This window comes from Gossypium raimondii, chromosome 4 (assembly GCF_025698545.1).
Source record: "Gossypium raimondii isolate GPD5lz chromosome 4, ASM2569854v1, whole genome shotgun sequence".
NCBI classification, from domain to species: domain Eukaryota; kingdom Viridiplantae; phylum Streptophyta; class Magnoliopsida; order Malvales; family Malvaceae; genus Gossypium; species Gossypium raimondii.
The window spans coordinates 10,764,330-10,791,189 of NC_068568.1; the positions used below are offsets into that span (position 1 = coordinate 10,764,330).

At 31.1% G+C, this 26,860-nt stretch overlaps 1 protein-coding gene across 1 annotated transcript; it reads right to left on the bottom strand.

The window, feature by feature from the left end:
• Window positions 1-6,198: 6,198 nt before the first annotated feature.
• LOC105781014 (laccase-7) lies at window positions 6,199-9,227 on the bottom strand. Its single transcript, XM_012605580.2, has 6 exons — window positions 9,068-9,227; window positions 8,599-8,750; window positions 7,907-8,151; window positions 7,664-7,792; window positions 6,598-7,569; window positions 6,199-6,493 (listed from the first exon to the last, which is right to left on the bottom strand). Exons 1-6 carry the CDS (start codon window positions 9,158-9,160, stop codon window positions 6,363-6,365), a joined length of 1,722 nt encoding a protein of 573 aa, XP_012461034.1. The 5' UTR covers window positions 9,161-9,227; the 3' UTR covers window positions 6,199-6,362.
• Window positions 9,228-26,860: the final 17,633 nt, after the last annotated feature.

Below are 26,860 nucleotides of genomic sequence, written 5' to 3' on the forward strand. Positions count from 1 at the left end.
AATGACTCAAGTGAACAACTTTGAATGAACAAATAAATAGTGAAATTATAGATAATGTTACATATAAGCATGTTATATACATTAAGGATGTGGAATGGAGAGGAGGAGGAGGAAAATATATGATTATTCAAATAGCTTGAGTTTTCATTAAAAATGGCTAATTTGCATGTTTTAGGTTCATGGACTAAATTGAATAATGTAGTATTTTAAGGGTAAATTTGTAAAAATGTCAAAAAGTGACCAAATTGCATGAAATGAATTGTTTTATTATTTAAATTAATAAATTGAGTGAAATATTAATTTATATCAAGATTGGGTGGAAATTCGAGGAAAATTAAAAATTACCAAAATGTCCCTGAATTTTGGTATTTCTGCAATTTAGCCTGGTAAGTTCGTGTAAGTTGAATTATATTATTAGATGATTGAAATATATATTCGATTGAGAAATTGATTTGAATTGTGAACAAGAGAAATTGTGAATTGAATGAAATGGAAATGAAGCTTTTAATTACATAAGTAAATATCGGGTCTCGTAGGCCCTATTTGTTATGAATATAATATTTCAAGGACACGTTGTAAAGAATTATAAAAGCATGTTAATAATTTAAAAGTTTTAATTCGGATGAAATTTTGTAACTCGGTTTAATACGTATGCAAATGTATGTCTTCTAGTAATGCCTCGTACCCTATTTCAGCGTCAAATACGGGTAAGGTGTGTTACAATGTGACATCGCCAGATTCGGTCATAACGTTTTGACCGGGTTTGGGGTGTTACATTTAGTGGTATCAAAGCTATGGTTTAGTCGATTCTCGGACGAACATAATGTATGTGAGTTTAGCTATACATGCCATATTATTACTCGTGATAATGTAATATCTTCTGACTCCAATGAAATTGTTTTGTAAGACAGAGATGACTTCTAACCGAGTTGTTTCCAATAATGCTAAAAAATTTATGTTGAGGTGATTGAAATGCGTTTATGATAAAACAAAATTTAGAAAGGTATGAATATAAAATTTATGATAAGTATGTGTTAACGTATGAAGTAAGACAACCATGAGTTGAGAAATGTAGAAATCTAGAATAAAATGAAAGTTTATATGGTGATATGTTCATCCACGTTTGCTTGGCGCGCATATGATGTTTTGTGCTCAACATATTTGATTAGGTAAATATGGTAAGTAAATATACACAAATAGATGGAATGTATGTTTATGTACACTTGCTTGAATAACTGTAATTAGTATGTTTATATGATAGAATCTTATGTTTAATTGTTAAATTAGAAATAATATGATGTTTGTTTTATGTCTTTGCTATTGAAACATGAATATTATAATAGTATGAAAATTAAATTAAAAGATCAAATTGAGTAGAACACTGGAATGAGTACTTTTGTTCAGTGATATGTGATGAATTGACGGAAAAGATCATAGTTGGACCATGGTAACATGTGATATGTGATTTCCATATAAGACCATATCTGAGATATTGCATCGTCGTGCGATCTCGTATAAGACCATGTCTGGGACATGGCATCGACATCGATATGTGAGCCAGCATAAGACCATGTCTAGAACATGGCATTGGCATCATTGAGATTATGAGAGGTCCCAAGTAAGACCATGTCTGGGACATGGTGTTGGCACCGAGATGAGAGGTCCCATGTAAGACCATGTCTGGGACATGGCGTTGGCACCGAGATGAGAGGTCCCTTTTAAGACCATGTCTGGGACATGGCATGGGCACCGATATGAGAACTCTCATATAAGACCATATCTGGGATATGGAATTGGCAGTACAGGAAACATCTCATGTAGACCATGTCTAAGACATGGCTTTGGCATGTTATTATCAAATAGGAGACCTGAGTATCTTTAGTATTCCAAATGATTCAACGGGATAATAAAGAAATTATGTTACATGAATGTTCAGGTAAAATTACAATAAACAGATTCATGTAAGTATAAGGATTAAGAATATTTCAGTTATCAGTTGAGAAAAGAATTTCAGCAAGGAAGGAGTAAGTTATAATCATGAGTTGTTTAAGCAAGCAAGCAAGTAAACAAGTAAGAGAGTAAATAAAGAATAAGTTAAATTTGATGAGACAAAATATTTAGGTATGATACCTAAAAGAATGTATGTCTTAACTAGAATTTTTTTACTGAGTGGAATAAAGTGAGGTTCGTGATAACAGAATTAGTCAGAGAAATGATAATTAAGTGCTAAAGATGTCTGTGTGTGAAGGTTATAGTCGAAATCTTTTCTGGATATTATATATATTCTTTTATCCTCAGTGATATGTATGTGTAATTGTTCAGTTCTGATAGAGTTTTTATGTTGTGAGATTGTTAGCTAATTATAATGTTAGACAAAAGCCCTGTTGGTCTGGTCGGTTTATGACTGGTTATTGTTCTGTTTTGCATGCATATTTAGAAAGTGTATTGTTTTGCTAAAAGAAATATTGTGCTGATGACTAAATTGCAAAACATGTAAACGTGATATGTGAAGTACATGATATGGATTATTAGTAAATTACGGATGAATAATGAATTTTGAAATATAATACATGTATTAAAGATAGAGAATATATAAATATACGGATTATTGGTACAAGGATTAAATTGTAAAGAATGTAAAAGCATTATGCGAAAAGTGTAAAAGTGATATGCATGCATGATATAATTTGCCCAAGTAGATGAGATTAGAACTACTAGGATATTAGTGGTATATTATTAAAGGACCCTAGCACACTCTCTGATTAATAGCACGCTAGTGCTCTCCTATTATTAGCACATTTATGTTCTCTATATAACACTTTAGTGCTTTCTATTTAATAATGCATAATAATGCACCCCCGTATCAGTTTCGTATATCCTAAGTGTTCTGTCTAATCTACTGGGCCTCTGCTAAAAAAAGATAAATAATTTTCGCTACAAGGTAAAAGTTTACCTCTGATTCATGTTTGAAATATTGAATTAAAAATAAATTGTGAAATGAAAGGATAGAGAATGAATACAAATACTAAGCTAGGTAAATATGTGCAGAAGGGAACTATAGAATTATAGAGATGATTTTAAGAAAACTATATGAAGAAAGGACTTTTGGTTAAGTGGAAAGAGAGGAAATAAGAGCTCGATTAAGTAAAAAGAAGAATATTATTGAAAAGGAAGTACAAAATGATATAAAAACTAGAAATGTTAGTGATAAGAATGGATAGAAAAGGATAATTGAAAGAATATAGAAATGATGAAGTTCATGATCAAAACAAAACAAGGAAAATTCGAGGACGAAATTTATTTTAAGGGGGGAGAAATGTAATATCCCAAAAATTACTACTGTAATACCCCGAAAATTACTACAGTAAGAAAGTAGGTATCCTTGATAGTAAAATAAGAAAATAAAGTGACAAAAAGGGAAATTTGAGTTATGGCAACATTGGGAATTATATTATGACATATTAATTCAAGAAAGGATTAAATCGCAAAAGTGAGAAAAGTTTTGTTGCCCAAAGTAAATACTCAAAATTTGAGGGGTTAAAGTGTAAATACGAAAAAGTTGAAGGACCAATAGTGTAAATATTTTAAGGGTGGAATAATCTAGAAACTACAGAAAATGGATGAATTAGGAGCAAATTGAAAAGGTGAAGAATTTTGAGGGACTAAATCACAATTTTACCAAATTAAGTGATGAATCAAGGATGAAATTTTTAAAGATTATAAAGGGTAAAATGGTCAATTAGAAGAGAGAGAGATATAGAAGGCAATGATGATGTTGGTGATATTTTAGATTAATTAATTAAATAAATATTAGTTTATTAATATTTTAATTTGATTTTTAAATGATATTTTATTATTTTATTATTATTCTATTTAGTATATATATGGAAGGAAAGATGAAGAATCATCATCTTCTTCCCATGCATCCAATGTATGAAGAGAAAAGAAAGAAAGAAACTTTTTTCTTTACAATTTGGTCCTTTCACAAAAAATTCACCATTTTCACTTAGAAATCAAAAGAATTTTCATATCCATCAAGAGAGAAAGATAACAAGGAGACAATAGGGAGCTAGAATATTAAGTTAGATTCAAGAAATAGAAGTGGAGAGAGAGAAAATCAAGTTAAATATTGAAATCAATAGGATAAGGTAAGAACATCAAGATTTCAATATATTTTTAAGTTTGTTATTATTGAAAAGTATGGAAATGATGTTATAGTAGAGTTTTCTTAAATAAAGTCTTATGTTCTTGATATATTAGTGAAGGAAAACAAGAAAAAGTGATGGAAAATATTATAGAGAAAATGAATAAGGAAGTTATAAACTTAGTAATCAACATTTTGCACTAAAACAGTTTTGGACAGCAGCAGTAGGCTAACTTCAAAAACTCACCATAAATTATTGAAATCGAATTAGAGGATGAACAAAATATGAAATTAAAGCTTATTAAGACTAGTTTCTCAGATAAGAACGGTGTAAGTAATGGAATTGTAAATCATGAGATATAATAAATTATGTGAGATAATGTCAGAATGAATTCGGGTTCCCCTGTTCTGACTTTGGAAAATTATCAAAATCTGGATAAGAATAATTATGGGATTAAATTTATATGTTTAAAATCAAGAATGAGTCTATTTTCAAGAGAAAAAAAAAACGAGAACATCATCCGAATACTGTATGAGGAGATAATTAATTTTTAGTGAAGAAGGGTTGGAATTGTTAGACAGCAGAACAAGGATGACTGTAAAGAATAAACTGTACTTATTGGATAAACTAAAAATTCTGAAAATTTTATAGTAAGAAGATATGTTAATCTAGTTTCAGAGAAAATTAACGGATCTCAATTTGGAGTTATATAGCTCAAGATATAAATAATTTTGTGACAATGACTCAAGTGGACAGCTTTGAATGAACAAATAAATAAATAGTGGAATTATAGATAATGTTACATATAAGCATGTTATATACATTAAGGATGTGGAATGGAGAGGAGGAGGAAAATATATGATTATTCAACTAGCATGGGTTTTCATTAAAAATGGCTAATTTGCATGTTTTAGGTTCAAAGACTAAATTGAATAAATGTAGTATTTTAAGGGTAAATTTGTAAAAATGTCAAAAAGTGACCAAATTGCATGAAATGGATTGTTTTATTATTTAAATTAATAAATTGAATGAAATATTAATTTATATCAAGATTGGGTGGAAATTCGAGGAAAATAGAAAATTACCAAAATGTCCCTAAATTTTGGTATTTCTGCAATTTAGCTTTAGTAAGTTCGTGTAACTTGAATTATATTCTTAGATGATCGAAATATATATATTGGATTGAGAAATTGATTTGAATTGTGAACATGAGAAATTGTGAATTGAATGAAATGGAAATAAAGCTTTTAATTACATGAGTAAATATCGGGTCTCGTAGGCCCTATTTGTTATGAATATAATATTTCGAGGATATGTTGTAAAGAATTATAAAAGCACGTTAATAATTTAAAAGTTTTAATTCGGATGAAATTTTATAACTCGGTTTAATACGTATGCAAATGTATGTCTTCTAGTAATGCCTCGTACCCTATTCCGGCGTCGAATACGGGTAAGGGGTGTTACAATGTGACATTGTCAGATTCGGTCATAATGTTTAGACCGGGTTTGGGGTGTTACATTATTATAACATTGTAAGTGACACTCTAAAATTATTCCACGTCATCACATAAAAATTTATATAATTTTTTAATTTTCAAGTGATGATGTGCCACAATCTCAAAGTGTCATATCATCAAACTTTTATATATTTCAAGTTCAGGGACCAAATGAATTTGGTGATACCAAAGTGGACAAAGAAATACAGATACCAAACTGATCCTGGCTACCAAGTTAGAAGGCTAAAAATTATATTATCCCAAACAATTTTGTGCTAAAAAATAGATATTTGTACTATTTTTTATTAATAACCTCTTTAAATTTTTTCAATAACTTATGAAAATTGATTTTCATGTTGCCAATTATTTAATACTATTTTTAACATTTTTATTAATAAGGCTTATTAGTAAAAAAAAGTCCTCAGTGAAAAAAATCTATTAAGGCCTCAACAAAATTTAAAATCCAATTGAACCCTTAAAAGATGAAAAGTTAACCAATCAAGTTCTTCCAAGTAGTGATCACAAGTATATCATGTTGACGTGGCAAAAATGCAATGTTAGCAAATATGTTTATTAAATTAATTTTGAATTAGGTTTTGAGTTTTACATATGTATTAAGTTTAATTTCTTTTTATTTTGAATTTAAAATTTAAGCTATAAGTTTATGTAAACTTGTAAAAAGAAGGTCAGGTGGTAGTTTCATAAATAAAACAAAAAATGTCTAGCATTCTGGAAGATCCGGTGGCGGGGGAGGCAAGGTTGTTTCGGGAGTTGGTCCGTTCTCAACAATGAAGGCAGTGGACAGGCCTACTGAATTGTGCCCTTCAAAGTGGCAATGCATAAACCAAGCACCTGTCCATTTCAGATACATTAAAAAAATTGAGTTCAAGTTCTAGGTTGACAAAAACTAGTTAAAAAGAATAAAAAAATTAAATGATGGATGTAAGAAAATTAACCTGGATTATTAGCTACGAATCTGATGACAGCCCATCCTGCAACAGGTACGCTAACAGTGTTGCGCATTTGGGGGTTGAAAAGATTGTACTTCAGTGTGTCAGTGGCAGGGTTAAAGTTCCCAAACCCTTGCGCCAATACATGGAAATCAAAGCCATGGAGATGCATGGGATGGTTCTCCGCTCCAATAAGAGCTGTGTTCTGCAACACCATCTCCACAGTGGAGTTGAACTTAACCTTGGTGATGCTGGTTCTCTTTGGAGCAAATAGCAGAGGTAGGTCGGCGTTAATACTAGGGTTGGTGAAGTTAAACTGAACCGGGGGATTGGCAGGGAAATCAGTGGTGTACACTCCTCCGACGTTGAAGAAAAAGGCTTGCAACAAAGACAACTTAGTAGGTTGCACGAAGGATACATTGTTCATGTTGCCCGAGAGCGCTGCCCCAACAGGTGGACGACCCTGGCAAGAAACGTTTGGTGGGCAGACATCGAGCCCCATTCCAACGGTAACAAACATTTTTTGGTCCACATTAAGTGGGACAGGGACCCAGTGAGGCCCACCGACCAAACTGGTAAGTTCGGTGAAAAACTTATGAGCCGTGGGGGTGTCATTGAAAGCCGGTACTACCGGCATTAGCGGCTTTGTTGAAGACCGTGCACCCTGATAGATGATAACACCCCTCGTCGTAGTAGGATTGAACGGTACACCAACTGCAGTGCCACTGCCACTTGCATAATTATTAGCGGTCATGTAATACGACCCAACCGGCTGATCCGCGGTCAGCAAAACGTCAACCGTCTGGCCAGGGGAGATAACCACGATGTCGGTGACATATGGGTTGGTGTAACGAGCGTCAACAGCCACAACAGTCATGTTATGATTGGCTATCTTGTAAAAGAGATGGGAATTGACTGCAGCGTTGATAATACGTAAGAGATAAGTCTTCCCTTGCTCCACCCTATGCTTGTACATTTCTGATAATATAATTAAATTAAGTTAAATTAAACATTGATTGTTACAACATGTGAAGTATTCATGGACAACATAAATCTGTAATCAGTCACTTACGGTTTTGAGAGCATGGATAGAGATCACCGGGCCATCCATTAATTGTATAAGCATTTGAAATGTTAGGACCAATGCCAAGGGCTAGAGCCTGGTTTTCAACATCAATGACATTAGCATTCCACCACTCACCTGCAACCGCATTGCTATTTGTAAGCTAAAATCTTGAGCCAAGAAACATTTATATATCTGATGATAATTAATGAATTCAATGTAATATCTCAGGTTCCCTATAGCCATATATACCTAACAAGATGGGAACTTCCCTGTAGGGCTTTGGGAATGGGTAAGAGTGGCGAGCCCTGGGGTGGATGATGATTGCTCCGTGGACGGTGGCACGGAGACAGGAGGAATGAGCATGCCAGAAAAGGGTTCCCTCCTGTTTAGTGATTCTGTACTTGTAGGTATAGTTATTTCCGGGGCGAATTGCACACTGAGTGATCATCTCAGGTCCATCTGACCAGGCACTCATTAACTGAGAAACGCCATGCCTGTTCAAGCAACAAAACCGTCAGCAAATGATTAAATCATAAGAATGCATATAAATAGAAAAACAGGTTATATATTTAGTATTGGACTTTGGTTAATTAGTACTAAATCATTGGTAGTTGAAGTTGAGCAATCTTTGTATTATATAAAAATGGTTCACATGAATTTTCAAGAAAAAGAAAAAAGAAAAAGTGGATCACATGGGAATAAGATATACGTTTGCTTGCATTTGCTTCCCAAATGATTGACTTGTTCGTGGTTACATGCATCATATTTTAAAAAGATAATTAAAAATGTTGTTTTGAATTAAATAAAACCAGAGGAATGAATCAATAATAATTTCACAAACGAACAAGCAAAATTTGACACTGGAAACAGCTAGCGCTTAGCAGGAAAATTATGTTGGTGAATTTGAGTAAATTCAATTGTAGTTTTCCATGAAGGTTTACCAGTGAATTGTTATTTTGTAAGGTGACATATTAACGACGTGAATAATCAGTTTGTCACCCTCTCGAACGCGGAGGCTTGGGCCAGGGAAGCTATCATTTACTGCTGTAATCACCTGGCGGTTGCACAACCTAGTAACAGTCAAATTTTTAACCTGCCAACAAATTCAAATTATTAACTTCCCGATTATCAAACTGTAATGGTAGAAAACTTATCAAGGAGGTAAATTGAGGAAAGGAAAGTGAAGGGTGTGTTTAAAAAGCCATAGCCTCAAATCAAAGTGCCTGGTGTTACAGAGGTAAGATATGTAATGACGGATATTGGGAGGAGTGTGAATATAAAACCATCCTTCTGGTTTCATGCATTTGATTGAGTTGAAATTCAAAACCTTTGAACCAGCTTGGGATGGTAAAGGAGGGGCTAATTTAATCCATAGAAGAAAAGAAAATGAATAAGAGTAGAATTCATTACATAGAATGAGTGCTCCAATATTGCAGCTGAAACTGTTGTAGCAGCCACCATAAGAAGCAAAGAGGAAGCAAACAAGAAAACAAGGCGCCCCATTTCGCTTGAAGAAATAACAGAGGAAGGTAATGAAAATGCTTTGCTAGGAGTGAGAGGCAAAGGTTGAAGAAGGAGCTTCAATTTATGTAAGAAGTGCGAGGTTCCCTATTGGAACTTTCGTCATATTTCGGCGATAGTTTATTAACTTGAAGAAATCGTTTTTCTTAGAGATAAAAATGTCAACTCAACCCTACACGATAAAAATGATTAAAATATTTAGCGTATCAATTACTTAATAACCTAGACAAAAAGAGTGGGAAAAGATTTTCTGCTTTAGAGTTTCAACAAGAAAACGGTCGTATTTGGCAATAAGCTGATAGCATTGATAATTGAGTGTTAATTATTGATTGCGGTGGTTGGTTTGACCAACTGATTTTATTATATATTTATTTTAAAATTTAACTAAAAGTTAATACGTTTAAAATGATAAATAAGGGCATGACACATTTTATTGTTAAGCATTTATTTGTTTATAATACTTTAATTTTTATTAGGTGAAATTATTGAAATAAAATACTATTACCAATGAATTAAAATATTCATTATGAAAATTAATTAGTGAAGATTTTTAAATTTTAAATAAACAAATTTCTTAAATTCTTTATTTGTAAATATTAACCTAGTGGAAATTGATAAATATTAATAGTGTATCAATATAATTGTAAACTATATTCTTAATGATAATTATGTGGTGTTCTTAGTATGTAAATTAGTGATAATTATGTCACACTCTAAATAAGTTTGTCAAGTAGCATATTTCAATTAATATAAAGTTGCATAAGAAATCATTTTATACAAGTAAATTGAAAATAAATTAAGAGTACATAAATATTCAAGAAATAGATACATATCCAAACAAGTAAAAAAAAATATTTAAGAAACATGACGTTGTCGTCTACTAATATTTTGGCACCCCTATTAGGTTTGAGAGCATGTGTCAAAGGATGTATTTTTTTAGCAAACATGGTCAAATATGTCATTCAACATACCTCATTTCCAATCAGCTGTTAAAACTCTTCTCATCCCTGTGTTTTTTATTTTATTTTAGAGGTTTTAACTCAACAAGCTCTTCCAAACCTCCATCCACCATACACTACAATTAGAGTGCTTGACTATACAATCCTCCATTTATGCCCAAATCAACTAAAAAAAGCCCAAAACTTTATTTATCAAACACCCTCGACCAATACGAAGAAAATGAGAACATTATATTAAAGAGTAAATTGATCTTTTTATTTTAAAATTTTATTTATTTGTATTGCTAAAAATTAGCATGCCTGATAAAATAATAAAACAGTGACACATGACATGCTACGTGTATCTCATGCTGATATACAAAGACCAGTTTTAAACAGTAAAAATGAATGAAATTTTTAACAAAATGGCCAATTTACTCTTTGATCTAATGTACAAAAATTAATTTACTTTTTCTTAGTAAAAAAGGCAAAATACTATCCAACTCTTAATATAAAATCTTCTATAATACTTTTACTTATATTAGTCCAACCTTCGCTATCAGGGTGTTCAAATTTGGCCATCAAAACCAAATATTTTACATTAAACATAAAAATTAAAAACCATAAAATGATATTTTATTTTCCAAGCCAGTCCTTTTGAAATTAATCATAACGTTTGGTACTAAGATCCTAAATGATCTCTAGCATCATTTCGTATCCATGGGGTAATCTTTTTAGGTGGAATCTAATTACAGTGCAATTTTGAGGTAATTAAATGGCACATCAAATTGAAGGGTTGCAATGCGTCAACACCTAGATTCCCAGTATCCGGCATGAGATGAATATAGGGGACTGCCTTGGAATTTTTAGATATTTAAATTTTATATATAAATTATCATGGATTTTAAATTTAATATCTACATTGTATAATATTCGCTCTCTTTTATCAAATTGTATTTCATATAATTCGTCCCCTTAAGTCTAAACTTATTATATAACTTTAAATTGTAATAATTAAATTGTATTTCACAAAGTATTTGTCAGTTTTTAATTATATAATTTTAATAATAATCAAATATTAATGTATGATGGGTCTTGAAAGACTAAACTTAGAGGCTCAATATGAACTTTAAACTCAAATTCCAGAATTAAGTGATTTGGCTTATACCTATACATATTAGGTTAGCGACTTTCTTTTATTTTGATTTGTATGTCTTGCTAAGGAATTAGCATCCTCTAGTAAGGTACCGACACTACCAAGAGAAAAAGAAAGGACTTTGATGCTGAGACTGAGAGCACAAAGTAAAAAAAATACAAATTATATTCCTCTCGGCTTCTTACACAAAAGACCTCTCGGTAAATATTTTTGCATAAATTATGTTCTTGTTTATTAAGTGGATGTCCATCATGATAAAGATAAAGTTTTGATATACTTTAAATTCTAATAGTTATTAGAATTAGATATCTATTTCTTTTATACTTTTTATCCCTATAAATAGAGACTCTAATAAAGCATTGTAAATCATCCCTTTGATCAATAAAGTACCTTCTTTATTACTTTTATATTTTCTTTGTTCTTTATTCTCTCCGTCCCTCTTTATCTTATAACACGTTATCAACACGATGATTCTCTATTTTTTCAAAATCTTTCGAAGCCGTCCCACAAATCAATCTTCAGGATGTTAAAAGATTCAATCTCAGAATGGATGCTCGTGATAATATTCAAGGTGATGACAATGATGTTAAAGATCTTCAGGTATATTTTACTATGCTTTATTTATTATATCATATTTATTATAATTGGAGAATAATCATGACAACATGAATGAATAGATTCTGATTTAAAATCCACATATGTTTACGATGGTGATTATGAAATAAAAAATCAATAGAGGCATTTAGAAGTCTATCCTACCAGATTTGTTGCATTCCCCGAAGTGAATGTAAACATAAAGAAAATAAAAGATATACTCATGGACCACTAAAAGTGGGAACATAGTAATAAATAAGAGAACAATAAGAGTTCTCAAGATAACTCTTCAAAGGGTAAAGATAGCTTATGTTATCAACGTGATATGAAATATTATTAGCCACATGTGCCGTATGCCCAAATATGTTGTTTTTGTTAATATTCTTTGAAGAAGGATATGAGAATGTAGTAATGAATTCTATCATTATAAATAGAAAATATTTATCTTATTTGGTCTGAAACAAACAAATATTATTCCAATATTTGATAGTACAAAATTAGTTGAAAGCTCCGGAAAAGCTAATATATTAATATCTAAAAGCACAAATTTACTATTCCTAAAGTGAATATTTCATATAATTATTTGGAAATTATATTTATTGACTTAGTGGCATTATAGACTTCACATTGATTTGTACATTTCAGTAGTAAGTCACAATAGTACTTATATATGGATTCAAATTAAAAGAAATGATAATAAAATTATCAATTTGTTACAATTTAGTACAATTGAAACACATGTTAAAGTAAACTAGAAGTTTCTTGATACAAATGCATTTACTACTTGGTGTGACCAATTAGACCATCTGGATCATATATGATGTGAAAATTAATTGATAATTCATATAGGCATTCATTAAAGAACCAAAAGATCCTTTAATTTAAAGAATTCTCATTTGTTGCTTGTTCTCAATGAAAATTGATTCTTAAAAACTCACTATTTAAAGTTGAGATTTAATGTCTTACATTTTTGAAATTAATAGAGGCCCATTATCCACCATGTGGATGGTTTTGATATTATATGATTTTGGTAGATGCATCTACAAAATAATCACATGCGTTATCAACTTGCAACCTGACATTTGCTTGTTTAAATTATTAATTTCAGATTATGCAATTAAAACAATTTATCTTGCTAATGTTCGTGAGTCTACATCCCATGGTTATTGCATGTCAATTGGGATAAAAGTTGAACATCCTGTAGCTCATGTTCACACATAAAATGATTTAGCTGAATTGTTTATCAAATGCCTCCAACTAATAGCTAAATCATTACTTATGAGAACAAAACTTTCTATTTCAACATAAGATTGTATTGATTTACATGTTGTCCACATCAAGCCAGTAAATTATAAATACTTCCGATTACAATTTATTTTTGGTCAAGAGCCAAATATTTCCCATCTTACAATTTTTGGATGTGCGGTATATGTTCCAACTGCTGCACCACAACACAAAAAGATGGTTCATAATAAGAGATTGGGAATGTATATTTATATGAGTCTCCTTATCATATTTTTGAGCTATTAATTCGAGATTTAATTATGACATGAGTTGTCAGTTTTCCCAACATTAGGGGGAGAGAATAAAAAATTGGATTAATAAAGTATTTGAAATGAATTATCAATGTCTAAGATCCTCATACAAAGCAATGTGAACCAGAAGTTCAACAGATGATTTATTTTACAAATCAACTGCCAGATTCATTAAATCTCAACCAGCTGAAAATGCTCCAATACGAATTGATGTCCTGATAGGGAAAATTGTTATTGCAAAAGAAAGCGATCCATGCTTGAAGAGTGGAAGATCGGTTGGTTCCAAAGATAAAAATCCTCGTAAAAGGAAAAGAGCAAACATTCAATATGGTTATATAATAGAGGCGGGGGTTCCTGAAGAGACCCATGACATAACTAATTATAAAGCTCAAGAAGAGATTTAGGTGCCTAAAAGTGAAAATAGAAATGATGAAAATAAAGAGATCTCGACAAGTTATGTCAATAAGAGAAAAAAATGGAATCGAAAAAAAAATATAGCTGTCGACAACAATTTTGCTTATAATATTGCTATTAAAATAATAAAAGAAAATGAGGATCTTGAGCCTAAATCTACTTAGGAATGTAAAAATAGAAAAGATTAGCCAAAATGGAAAGATGCAATTCAAGCATAACTGAGTTCACTTTCTAAATGTAAAGTTTTTGGACCCGTAGTCCAAACACCTAAAGGTGTAAAAGCCGATAGGATGTAAATGGGTATTTGTATGAAAACAAAATGAAATTGATGAAGTTGTAAGATAAAAAGCTCGCCTTGTAGTACAAGGATTTTCGCAAAGGCCCGACATTGATTATGAAGAGATATATTCTCTTGTGGTGAATGCAATCACGTTTAGATATCTTATTAGTCTGGCAGTACGTGAAAAACTTGACATGCATCTAATAGATGTTGTTACATCCTATTTATATGGTACACTTGATAGTGAAATTTATATGAAAATCCCTAAAGGATTTAAAATCCTGAAAAGATATAAAGTTTCTTGAGAAAAGTGCTCGATTAGATTAAATAAAAGTTTATATGGAATAAAACAATCTAGATGTATGAGGTAAAATCTTCTTAATGAATACTTGTTAAAGAAAGTTACAAAACGATCCAATTTGTCCATGTTGTCTTTATAAAAGGTTTGGATCAGATTTTGTGATAATTGTTGTTTATGTTGATGGTCTAAATATTATTGGAATTCCTAAAGAGCTTCAAAATACAATAAATTGTTTAAAGAAATAATTTGAGATGAAAAATCTTGGAAAAATAAAGTTTTATCTTGGATTACAAATCGAACATTTAAAAGATAAAATTCATGTTCATTAATCAACTTATATGGAAAAGATATTAAAGAAATTTTACATGGATAAAGCACACCTTGTAACAGCCCAATTTTTGGGTCTAGTCGGAACATTGGTTTCGGGACTACAAATTCGACGAGGAAAATTTTGAGGACGAAATTTATTTTAAGGGGGAGAGAAATGTAATACCCCAAAAATTTTTACAGTAAAATATTATCTTTGATATAGTAAGGAAGTAAAGTGACAAAATGATAATTTTGAGTTATGACAACATTGGGAAGTATATTATGACATATTAATTAAAGAAAGGATTAAATTGCAAAAGTGAAAAAAGTTTTTGTTATCAAGAGTAAATACTCAAAATTTGAGGGTTAAAGTGTAAATATGAAAATTTTGAAGGACCAATAGTGTAAATATTTTAAGGGTGGAATAATCTAGAAACTAAGGAAAATGAATGAATTAGGACCAAATTGAATAGATGAAGAATTATGAGGGACTAAATCGTAATTTTATCAAATTAAGTGATGACTCAAGGATGGAAGTTTAAAAGATCTAAATGGCAAAATGGTCAATTAGAAGAAAGAGAAATCTAGAAAATAATGATGATGTTGGAGATATTTTAGATTAAATAAATAAATAAATATTAGTTTATTAATATTTTAATTTGATTTTAAATGACATTTTATCATTTTATTATTATTTTATTTAGTATATATATATGTGGAAGAAAATATGAAGAATCATGTTCCTTTCCCATGCATTTCACGTTAGAAGAGAAGGGAAGAAAGAAAGTTTTGCTTTCTTTACAATTTGGTCCTTCCACAAAAAATTTACCATTTTCACCTAGAAATTAAAAGAATTTCCATAGCTACCAAGAGAGAAAAATGTTAAGGAGACTATGGGGAGCTAGAATATCAAGTTACATTCGAGAAATAGAAGCTAGAGGAGAGAGAAAATCAAGTTAAAGATTCAAATCAATAGAGCAATGTAAGAACATCAAGGTTTCAATATATTTTTAAGTTTGATATTATTGAAAAAGCATGAAATTGATGTTAATGTAGGGTTTTATTATATAAGGTTCTATGTTCTTGATATGTTAGTGAAGGGAAACAAGAGGAATTGATACAAAATATTGTAGAGAAAGGAAAGGAGGGTGTTATAAATTTGATTATCAACATCTTGCACTAAAACAGTTTTGGACAGCAGCAATAGGTTAATTTTGAAAAATGACCATAAATCGTGGAAATTGAATTAGAGGATGAAAAAGTATGGAATTAAAGGTTATTGAGTCTAGTTTCTCATAGGAGAAACAGTGTAAGTAATGGAATCGTAAATCATGAGATATAATGAATTTTGTTAGATAAGTTTAGAATGAATTCGGGTTCCCCTATTCTGATTTGGAAAAATCATTAAAAATTGTATGAAAATAATTATGGTTATAATTTATATATTTAAAATCCTTAATGAGTCTATTTTCAATATAAATAAACAGGGACATCATCCAAATTCTATACAAAGAGATAATTAATTTTTAGTGAAAAGGGGTCGAAACTGTCAAACAGTGAAACAAGGAAAATTTTAAAGAATAAACTGTACTTATTGGCTGAACCAAAAATTTTGAAAATTTTATTGTAAGAAGACATGTGAGTCTAGTTTTAGGAAAAATAAACATATCTTAATTTGGAGCTTTGTAGCTCGAGATATAAATAAATTAGTGACTCTGACTCAGACAGACAACTTGAATTTACATACAGGAAAAAATAGTGATGTATGGATAATGTTGTTTAAATGTGTTATACACATTAAGGATGTGGAATGGAGAAAAGAAGGAGGAAAATTGGGAAATATATGAATTATTTGTGTATAATTGGTCATATGCTTGATTATAATTGATAAACGATGAAATAGAAATGATGCTTATATTTGTGCATTATTGGTCATGGTCTAAGCTCATGTGTGAAAAAGTTTCATAGAATGTGTGTATGGTATATTCGGTATATGATTTGGCATGAAGTAATGTCATGAATGATACATGAATAAATGTTGTGCTCATCCTTGCTTATAATGTTTATGCTATATGTGTATTTGGCTAACATATTTGGCGTACATGCTTAGGCTTTGGCCAAGTAGTGGTTGAAATGGTAACATATTTAGTTGTGATCATGTAATCTCTAGTGAAATGGTTTATCATGTGGTTAGTTCCAAAAAGAGTTATGTTTACATACACTAGCTTGCGATTATGGTTGAATGATATGTTTATACATTGTGTGATGTGCATAGGAAACGAGTGTGGAAAGATAATGAAATAGTAAGTTCATATGGCTGAAATTTAATGATTACATGTTAATTTCATGAATTATATAATGTATGATGAGATATATTTGTTATTGAATTGAGAATAAAATAACAATACGAAAACCGAATAAATGATCAAATTGAGCGGAACGTCGGATTTGAGTACTTCTGATCAGTGACAAGTGATAAGTAGTAGCTTCAGCTACACTTATTTGATCAGTGACAAGTGACAGGTGATAAGTGATAGCTTCAGCTACACTTATCTGATCAGTGACAAGTGATAAGTGGTAGCTTTACCTACACTTATCTGATCAGTGACAAGTGGCAAGTGATAAGTGGTAGCTTAGCTACACTTATCTGATCAGGGACAAGTGATAAGTGATCATACATAAGACCATAGTTATACTATGGCAAAGTGGAAGTGAAGTACTCAATTTTCCATAACCATTCCCTAATTTGATTAAGGATGGTAAGTGAAAAATCGGCCCAAAAGAATTATAGTAAATGGATAAGTGGTAGTGAATTTATACCAAGATGATGAGTTGAATTGATGTTGTTACATAAGCTAAAGTGATATTTTCATTGCAAAAATTGAGAATTTCATAAATGTGTTAATGAATGGTATAATAAATAAACGTTGAGTTAAATGATAAATACGTATTAGTATTGAACTTAATGATTTGAATTGTGAACATGAGAAATTTGGGAATTGAATGAAATGGAAATGAAGCATTGAATTATTAAGACTTGTGAATTGCATGAATATGTGACGGGTCTCGTAAGTCCTATTTCTTATGAATATAATATTTTGAGGATATATTATGAAGAATTATAAAATCATGTTAATAATTTGAAAGTTTTAATTTAGATGAAGTTTTATAACTCTGTTAAATACGTTTACAAGTGTATGTGTTCCGGTAATGCCTCGTACCCTATTCTGGTGTCAAATAAGGTAAGGGGTGTTACACACCCATTACGTACGCTAATGGTTGTACGATCGTTAGATGTAAATAAAGATCAATTTCACCTTTGTGAGAATGATGAAGAGTTTCTTGGTCCTGAAGTACTATATCTAAGTGCCATAGGGGCATTGATGTATCTTGCAAACAACACAAGACCTGATATAACTTTTGCTGTAAACTTGTTAGCAAGATTTAGTTCTTCTCCAACATATAGATAGTGGAATGTAATTAAACATGTATTTAAATATTTCAGAGGAAACATTAATATGGGGTTATTTATTCAAATGATTCAAAATCCCTATTAGTTGGCTATGTTGATGCTTGATACTTATTAGATCCACATAAAGGTCGATCTTAAACAAGATATTTATTTACATGTGGGGGTACTGTCATATCATGGCTTTCAACAAAGCAAACAGTACTTGCCGCTTCTTCAATCATGCAGAAATAGCAATGCATGAGGCAAGCCGAGAGTGTATTTGGCTAAGGTTATTGGCCCAACATATCCAGAAGATATGTAATTTGCCTTTACATGAAAAGATGTCAACTATCTTATATGAAGATAATGCAACATGTATAGCTCAATTGAAGGGTGGTTACATCAAAGATGATAGAACGAAACATATTTCACCAAAATTATTATTCACCCATGATATTGAGAAAAGAGGTGATATAAATGTTCAACAAATTCATCCTAGTGATAATTTAGCTGGTCTTTTTACTAAGGCATTGCCAACTTTAACAGTTGAAAGACTACTACACAAGATTGGAATACGTCAACTCAAAGATGTAATGTAATGTTGCCATCAGGGGGAGTCTAAAAACAAGTTGTACTCTTTTCCTTTAACCAAGATTTTTTCCCATTGGGTTTTCCTGGTAAAGGTTTTTAACGAGGCAACTTGTAATAGAAGATTGTATACTCTTTTTCTTTTATTAGGTTTTTTTTATCCCACAGGGTTTTTCCTAATAATGTTTTAATGAGGCACATTATCTACCAATGGACATCCAAGGGGGAGTGTTATGAATATCTTATTAAGTGGATGTCCACCATGATAAAGATAAAGTTTTGATATACTTTAAATTCTAATAGTTTTTAGAATTAGATCTCTATTTCTTTTATTCTTCTTATCCCTATAAATAGAGACTCTAATGAAGCATTGTAAATCATCCCTTTGATCAATAAAGTACATTCTCTATTACTTTCATATTTTTTATTCTTTATTCTCTCTATCTCTCTTTATTTTATAACATTTCTTTATTTATTTGACTTTTTTCAAATAATGATCAATCAATTCCTCAACCTTCTGTTATTACTAGAGAAAAATCAAATATCAAATCTTCTCAATCACAAGTTGCTAAATGCAATATATTGAGTCATCCCAAGCTCTTGAACAAGACATCAAGTCTTCTCAATCCCAATATCCTAAATGATATATCGAATCTTCTTAAGTTCTTGAACATCCTCGTAAGGTACCGAAAGTCAAAACAAAGGAGTTTGATGCTTCTTCTTTAAAGTGTGACCGGGACTTCAAAAATCTATTTGGGATTACCCTCCGAATCAACAGGGTGAAGTCTGTCGAGCTTACGTTAAGTTTGGGTCATATCAACCAATCCCTCCAAGTAAGGCTCCAATATCTCCTCAGCATATTTATAAGAATGGATGTCGATTTCTCCCATCTTGGTACAAGTTATTCCCGGATTGGCTCGAGTTTTCACCATGTAAGAATGTTGCATATTGTCTTCCTTGTATTCTCTTCAAAAAACCATTTGGGCATTATATCAATACTTTTACAAGTCAAGGATTTTGATCATGGAAGAAGGTCAATGAATGATCTAAATGTCCTTTTCTCACTCACTTGGGTAAGGATACAAATTCTTTACATAAGAATGCAATGAAAAATTATCTTGATCTTTAGAACTCCTTGCAAAATATTGAGAGGATTATTAAGAAACAAAATTATGAACAAGTTGTAAGAAATCAGCCATATCTCATGGTATCAATAGATGTTGTCAAATGGCTTGTATTTTAAGGTTGTGCCTTCAGAGGAAGCGATGAAGCATAGATTCAAGAAATCAAGGTAACTTTTGTGAACTAATAAAACTTCTACCTTCTTATAATGAAGATGTCAGGGCAATTGTCTTAGAAAATGCCCCTTAAAATGCACAGTATGTCAATCCGACTGTTCAAAAGGACATTCTTTCTATTTTAGTGAGTAAAATCCAAGGATTTATTCGGGAAGAGATTGAATATAAGAGATTCAAAGTTTTGCATTATAGTGGATGAAGCTTGTGATGAGTCAAAGAAAGAACAAATGGTAATTGTATTGCGATTTGTTGATAAAGATGGTTTTTTACGTGAAAAATTCTTTGATTTGGTTCATGTGAAGGACACCACTTCATTAGCTTTGGAAAAAACAATATGTGAAGTTCTTTTACGCCATTGCCTCAATGTGGATGATATTCGTGGTCAAGGATATGATGGTGTAAGTAATATGCATGGCAAATTGAATGGCTTGCAAGCGTTATTTTCAAAAAAGTGATGATTTGCATACTATGTTCAATGCCTCGCTCATCATCTCTAATTAACTCTAGTAGTTGCATCTAAGGAGGTTATTCCTATTTGTAAATTTTTTTCATACTTGACTAGTATAATCAATTTGGTTGCTTCTTCAAGCAAGTGACATGATCAATTAACAGACATTGAGGCATCTCATATCGTGAAGTTGATTGGCAAAGGAAAAATCAAGTCGCTACTTTGAACGTCCAGGCAATACCCGATGGGGATCTCATTTAGCTTCTCTCGATAGCTTGATAAGGATGTTCGATTCCATTTGTGTTGTATTACAAGATATCATCAAGTCCAACAACCTTACTGAAATGAGTGAAGCTGATGGAATATATGATGCAATAACATCCGTTGAATTTTTTTTCATCTTGCATTTCATGATTGAGATGCTTGGAATCACTTATGATCTCTACCAAGCATTGCAGTAGAAATTGCAGGATACACTAAATGCAATGTAGCTGATGTCATAAACTAAAACATTTCTCCAAAAATTCAGAAAACATGGGTGGAATCCTTTGTTTGAGAAAGTGAATTTATTTTGTAAAGATCGTGAGATAGAAGTTCCTAATTTAAGTGCTTTGTACAAAGTTGGTCGGGGTCGATCTCGCATCTAGAGAGATAACCTCACAATTGAGCATCACTATCGGTTTGATATATTCATTGCTGGTATCGGTTCATTGCTAACAAAAATGAATTCTCGCTTTAATGATAAGGTAGTGGACTTGCTTGTTCTTAGCTCCGCTTTGGATCCACGTGATAATTACAAAGCTTTTCGTAGAAGATATCTGCAAGCTTATGAATTATTTTTATCCGGACGATTTTGCAAAGCAATAAAAGCTACACATGAAGATTCAATTGGAGAATTTTCAACTTGCTGCTCATAAAAGCACGGAGTTGAAGAAAGCTTCTACGGTTGTCATGTTGTGTCAAATGCTAACTAAGACAAATAAGTTAAGTATTTATCCTCCTCTTGATAGAGTTATTCGTCTTGTGCTAACTTTTTCGTGTCTATTGCAACAACCGAACAGGCATTTTCAGCTATGAAAATTGTGAAGACAAGGCTTCGCAATAGAATGGAGGATGATTTTCTTTCAACTTGCTTGGTAACATACATCGAAAAAGAGATAGCTCGATAATTTTCAACAGATTCTATCATTGATGAATTTGATCTTATGAAAAAGTGGAGGGTGCAATTTAGGATACTTAGTATTGAGAAATAAGACTAAGGTCAAGTATTTTTTAATTTAATTTTTAGAATTATGATGATATTTTTGATATTTTATTATAGTATTAGTTATTCTTTTCACTTACTTGGTGACATATATCGAAAAAGAGATAGTTCGAGAATTTTCAATGGAGTCTATCATTGATGAATTCGATCTTATGAAAAGCGAATAGTACAATTTAGGATGCCTAGTATTGAGAAATATGACTAAGGTCACATTTTTTAATTTAATTTTAGAATTATAATGACATTTTTATATTTTTAGTATAGTATTAGTTATTCTTTTTGAATATTGGAAAAAATATTTAATTTTATATAGTGTGATTTTTTCTTTTAATTTTTTTACAATTAAATCATTCATGCTTTTTAAAAAACATTAAATTGATTTCTTTGATAAGAAAAAAATATATATACGAGAAGAATTGATACCTTTCACGTTAAAAAAAAAATTGTTCGAATTTAAAATTTTCACCCCCTTAAAATAAAATCTTGGATCCGTCCCTATATCTAGCTAGAGTCTTGTTGTTGCTGTAGTGCAGGCTCTAAATACTGTCAAACTATAAAATGATTGAAGTTTGATGGGAAAAATTAACAAGGAACTAAGGCATGTACCAATAAATATTTTTGGTTATGATTGAGATTAAAAGTGTGAAATTTATTAATTAATTATTGAGTAAATTATTTAGTTGGTCATCTCATTTTTATAGTGTTTTTATTGTGGGTGACTAAAATAAAATCATTATAATTTTGGCACTCAATTTTTGAGGTGTTTTTATTTTAGTCACTCAACTATTAAATCTCTAACAGCGGATGACTATATATGCCACTTCATGTTTACACTTTCTTTTTGATCACCCTTCTAGGTCGCTTTTATTTTTGTCACCTCTACAGTTTGTTTTTAATTCTTGATCAAGGTAAAAAAAGTGATTAAAATGAAAAATGGTAGAAATTAAAATAATTCTTTATAAAATTGTCAAATTATACTTGTTTACCTATTGTTGGAAGTTATAAATTCTTCTTTTTCAATATTGAAATTTTAAATTTCAAAACAATAAAGTCAATTAAATAAATTATTAGAAAAAGTAATCACGTGATAGTGTTAGCCTATTTGTTAGTATAATATTGAAATTAATTAAACTAATCAATTTAATCTCCTTTTAAAATTTTTCAAAATTTTATTTTATGTTTCCCAATTAATATCTGCTCCAATAACTTATCTTTAATAATTGTTTATGAAACCCAAATTTCTTTTTATTATATGATAATAAATCTTCCATGCTAAGTTAAAAGGAAAGAAAAATCATTGCAATTAATTTAAATTCAGAGACAATTATTAAATATAAGTTTTTTGAGTTTATTTCCTTGAAACTAATCTAAAAACGTAAAATAAAATTTTAAAATTTAGTTAATTTAATTAATTTCAATATTACAATTGTAATGGCCCAATATTGCCCGGCCCGTACACAAATAAATACCAAATAAAATGTCCAAAATTACACACTAAAATCAAACTTAAACTTGAATGGCCCAATTACAGTAGCCCGATACCCCGACCCAATTACATTGAAGCCCAAAACAGAAAAGGAACCAAAAACCCTAGCAGCTAGGGCGAGCCTCCAGCGCCGCAGTCACCAGGGCATTCCCTCGGCCTCATGCGCGCCTCTGTACGTGCCACGTCAACCCTCCATATGTCGTACCTACAGAAAGGACAAACAAATGCAACAAGGCAGAGAAAGCAAACAAAAAAGAGTGGAAATCGACAGCAAATCAGGAAAAAGAGGAAAATAAGAAAAAATGTAAAGAAAAAGATTCGGGGGGCGGGATTTTTTTCATTGATTTCGGCTATAAGAGAAAGGGAGCCTTTTGTATTTTGGGGGGACGTTATCAATACACAAAAAAACAAACACACGGAGATTGTATAAAAAATTCTGAAAAAGTAAATAAAAAAATAATTTCTTAAAGGCGATTTCGAGTTTCTTTTCTCTGGTTCTTATCATTTTTTGGTCCTTTTTCTTTTCCTTTTATTTATTGTTTGAGAACGGGAAACGGAAGGAAGGTGAAGGATTTTACCTTTGGTACGAAGCCCAGACCTCGTCTCTCCGTCGTAATCGAAGATCGGGTGTGGGATCAGAGAGCCTTCGAGCGGCTAAGTCTGAAACAGTAAACGGTAGAGGGGAGGGACGTACCTGGAGGCCAGATTTTCACCTTCTTTCCACAGTCATCGGAGTTGAATCGGAGATTGATGGCCTCTGGAAGAGACGAATCGACAGAGAGGCGCATAGTTTTTTTAGTTTAGCTTTTCATTTTTAATAGAAGTGATAGGCTTAGTTAGGGTTTATTTTAGTTAAAAAGGGGGGTCATTAAAATGTTGACGTTCAGAGTCAATATAATGACAGCGAAACGGCGTCGTTTGAAGACCCGATTCGAGCGGTGACCCGACTCGGGGAGGATCCACGCGTTTTGTTTCATTGGTTTATTTGCGTATTTGGTCCCTCTGTTTTAGATTTACTTCAGTTTAATTTTTTATTATTTTTTAATTTGGTCACATAATCCGATCCTGCTTTCAATTTAGTCCTCCTGTCAGTTAAGGAGATGAATGTCTGAAACACCGCCGTTTCCAATGATCTGACTTGAATGACACGTGGGACTTGTGCATTTAATTTCGATGCTAGTCACTCTGATTTCAAAAGAATTTCAATTCGGTCCCTTTCATTTCATTTTATTGCACGTTTTACCCCTAAATTTCTGCTTTAGTTCCAAATTAGTAATTTGTTATTTTTGCTACTAAAATGATTACTTTAATACTAATTTATCATTGTTACTACTACCATTATCATCATCATCATCATCATCATCATTATTATTATTATTATTTTTTTTAAGGTTACTGTTATTATAATTGTTGATGACATTATTTTACATACACTTATTTACCTATTTATATATATTTACATCATTTTTATGTATTAATATTTTAAGTTTTTATATTATAATATATTATTCCCAATTTATTATATATCACTATTTAAATTTATCACATTCTTATATCTTTTTATGTAAATTTGACATGATTTGTATATATCTCTTGATGTTTTATTTTATAATATATTTAAAATTCATTATTATATTTCTATATTTTTTATAAAAGGAGCTATACAATAATGCTCTTATATAATTATAAACAATTTATATTAAATTATTTTTAGTATATACATACGCAATATATTTGATTTCATATTATTGTATATATATATATATATATATATTTACCTATTTTATATAATATGGATTTCTCTTAAAGTACTCTATATATACTTTGCTTATTTCAACTCTTTTATATTGCTACATATACTATTATATGAATTTTTCGTTCTATTATTTATTTAAATTAACTTATGTACATTATTTTATATATTTTTGTAATATTGACTTTAAAATTCATTCAAGTATCATTTATTTATTTTATTGAATTTTATATTTCAAACCTTTGTGTATTTTATTTAAATTCATTATGCATAAAATTTTCAATTCTTGTCTTTGTTATGTTTTGTATTGGATTACATGATGTTCCATTCGGGATTAATTTCCCAACTCATTTAGCCTTTAATTGTTAATATTAGTATGGACATATTATATGGGACAATTGCTTGTGTATGTATGTGTTGTGTTGCTCATTTATATTTAAGGGTTATTTGTGTACACTTTGACTCATGAATTATCACTTCGCATTGTACATTCCATCGCACTTTATTCGCTTAGAAAATTACGTTCGATATAGTTTAAGCTTCGAAATCATTTTATTCAAAAGCTTTCAAAATAACGCAATATTCGGCATTTGGGATCTTCGAAAAGATTGTGTCCTAACTTACGGGATTCCAATCTTCCTCATTGAATATAAGAAACCGAGTATCCTTTTTTAAACATAAAAAAACTCATTCTCGGGAATTCGATACGTGGTGTCCTAACTCATTGGACATGATATATTATTTTCTCGAGACTAGGATTCTTCTAACAAGTAATAATAAAGGCAATATTTAATATTTAGGAAATTTGTGAAATTGAACCCTAACTTACTGGGTTTTGATTTTCTCATTTGACCCAAATAATCAGATATCCTTCTCAAAATATACGAGTTTTAAAAGTCAAGGGATAAACTTAATTTCGTGGATTTAAAATGTTACACTCTAACTTACTGAGTGTGACAATCAATTTTTCGAAATAAATGAGTTTCATCTTTCGATTCGTTTCATTCAAAATTTCTTTTCAAAGGATCGTATTTTAAAATCTTTTCAAATCCTCAACACTAAGACATTAAACAATCAATTCGGTACCAATTTTGGGCGTCACGAGGGTGCTAACCCTTCCTCGTGCGTAACCGACTCCCGAACCTGTTTTCTCAAAATTCGCAGACCTAAAATTATTTTCAAGGTGATCCAATCTCACTTAAATAAAAGATCGGTGGCGACTCCCCTTTTCATTTTCAAAGTCGATTCCCATTTTTCAAAAATTTAAAAGTGGTTTCGATAGCTTGGCGACTCCACTAGGGACCGCCAAGAGAGTCAGGCCGTAAAATTGATTGTTTTGTCTTATTGTCGAAAATTAAAATTGGGTTTAAAAAAAATTTACGATCTTCTCCTTGCTTTTGTTTGTATGATTATTGTAAATTGTGTCTTTATACCTTGGCATTATATTGCATAAGACTATTTAGTCTTGTGCTTTTAAGTGGGAGTGAGAAGCTACTCCTTCGTGAGGTTTTCACCTCCGTGCAGGATAGTGGATCACTTTCGGAATACATCCGTACCCATGTTTTCTTGAGATTTTCATCTCCGTGCAGCCATAGGGAAATGTATTCCCCTAAACCGAACTTGGTCTGTATGAGTCTATAATGGGTGAAGATCGAGGAATCTGCTGGTTCGGGTACCTTGACTTAAGAACCAAGCTGCATGTAGAAGACCTTAGGAACCCATCCTAGGTAGAGCCCCTTCAAATCCTTAATGATCACCTGATTAGGTACTTTTGTTTTCCTTGTTTGCTTCTGTTTTGTACTAACCCCTCTTATTGTTCTTTGATTGTGTTTGCATTGCATTTGCATCTTAGGAAAGAGATATTGAT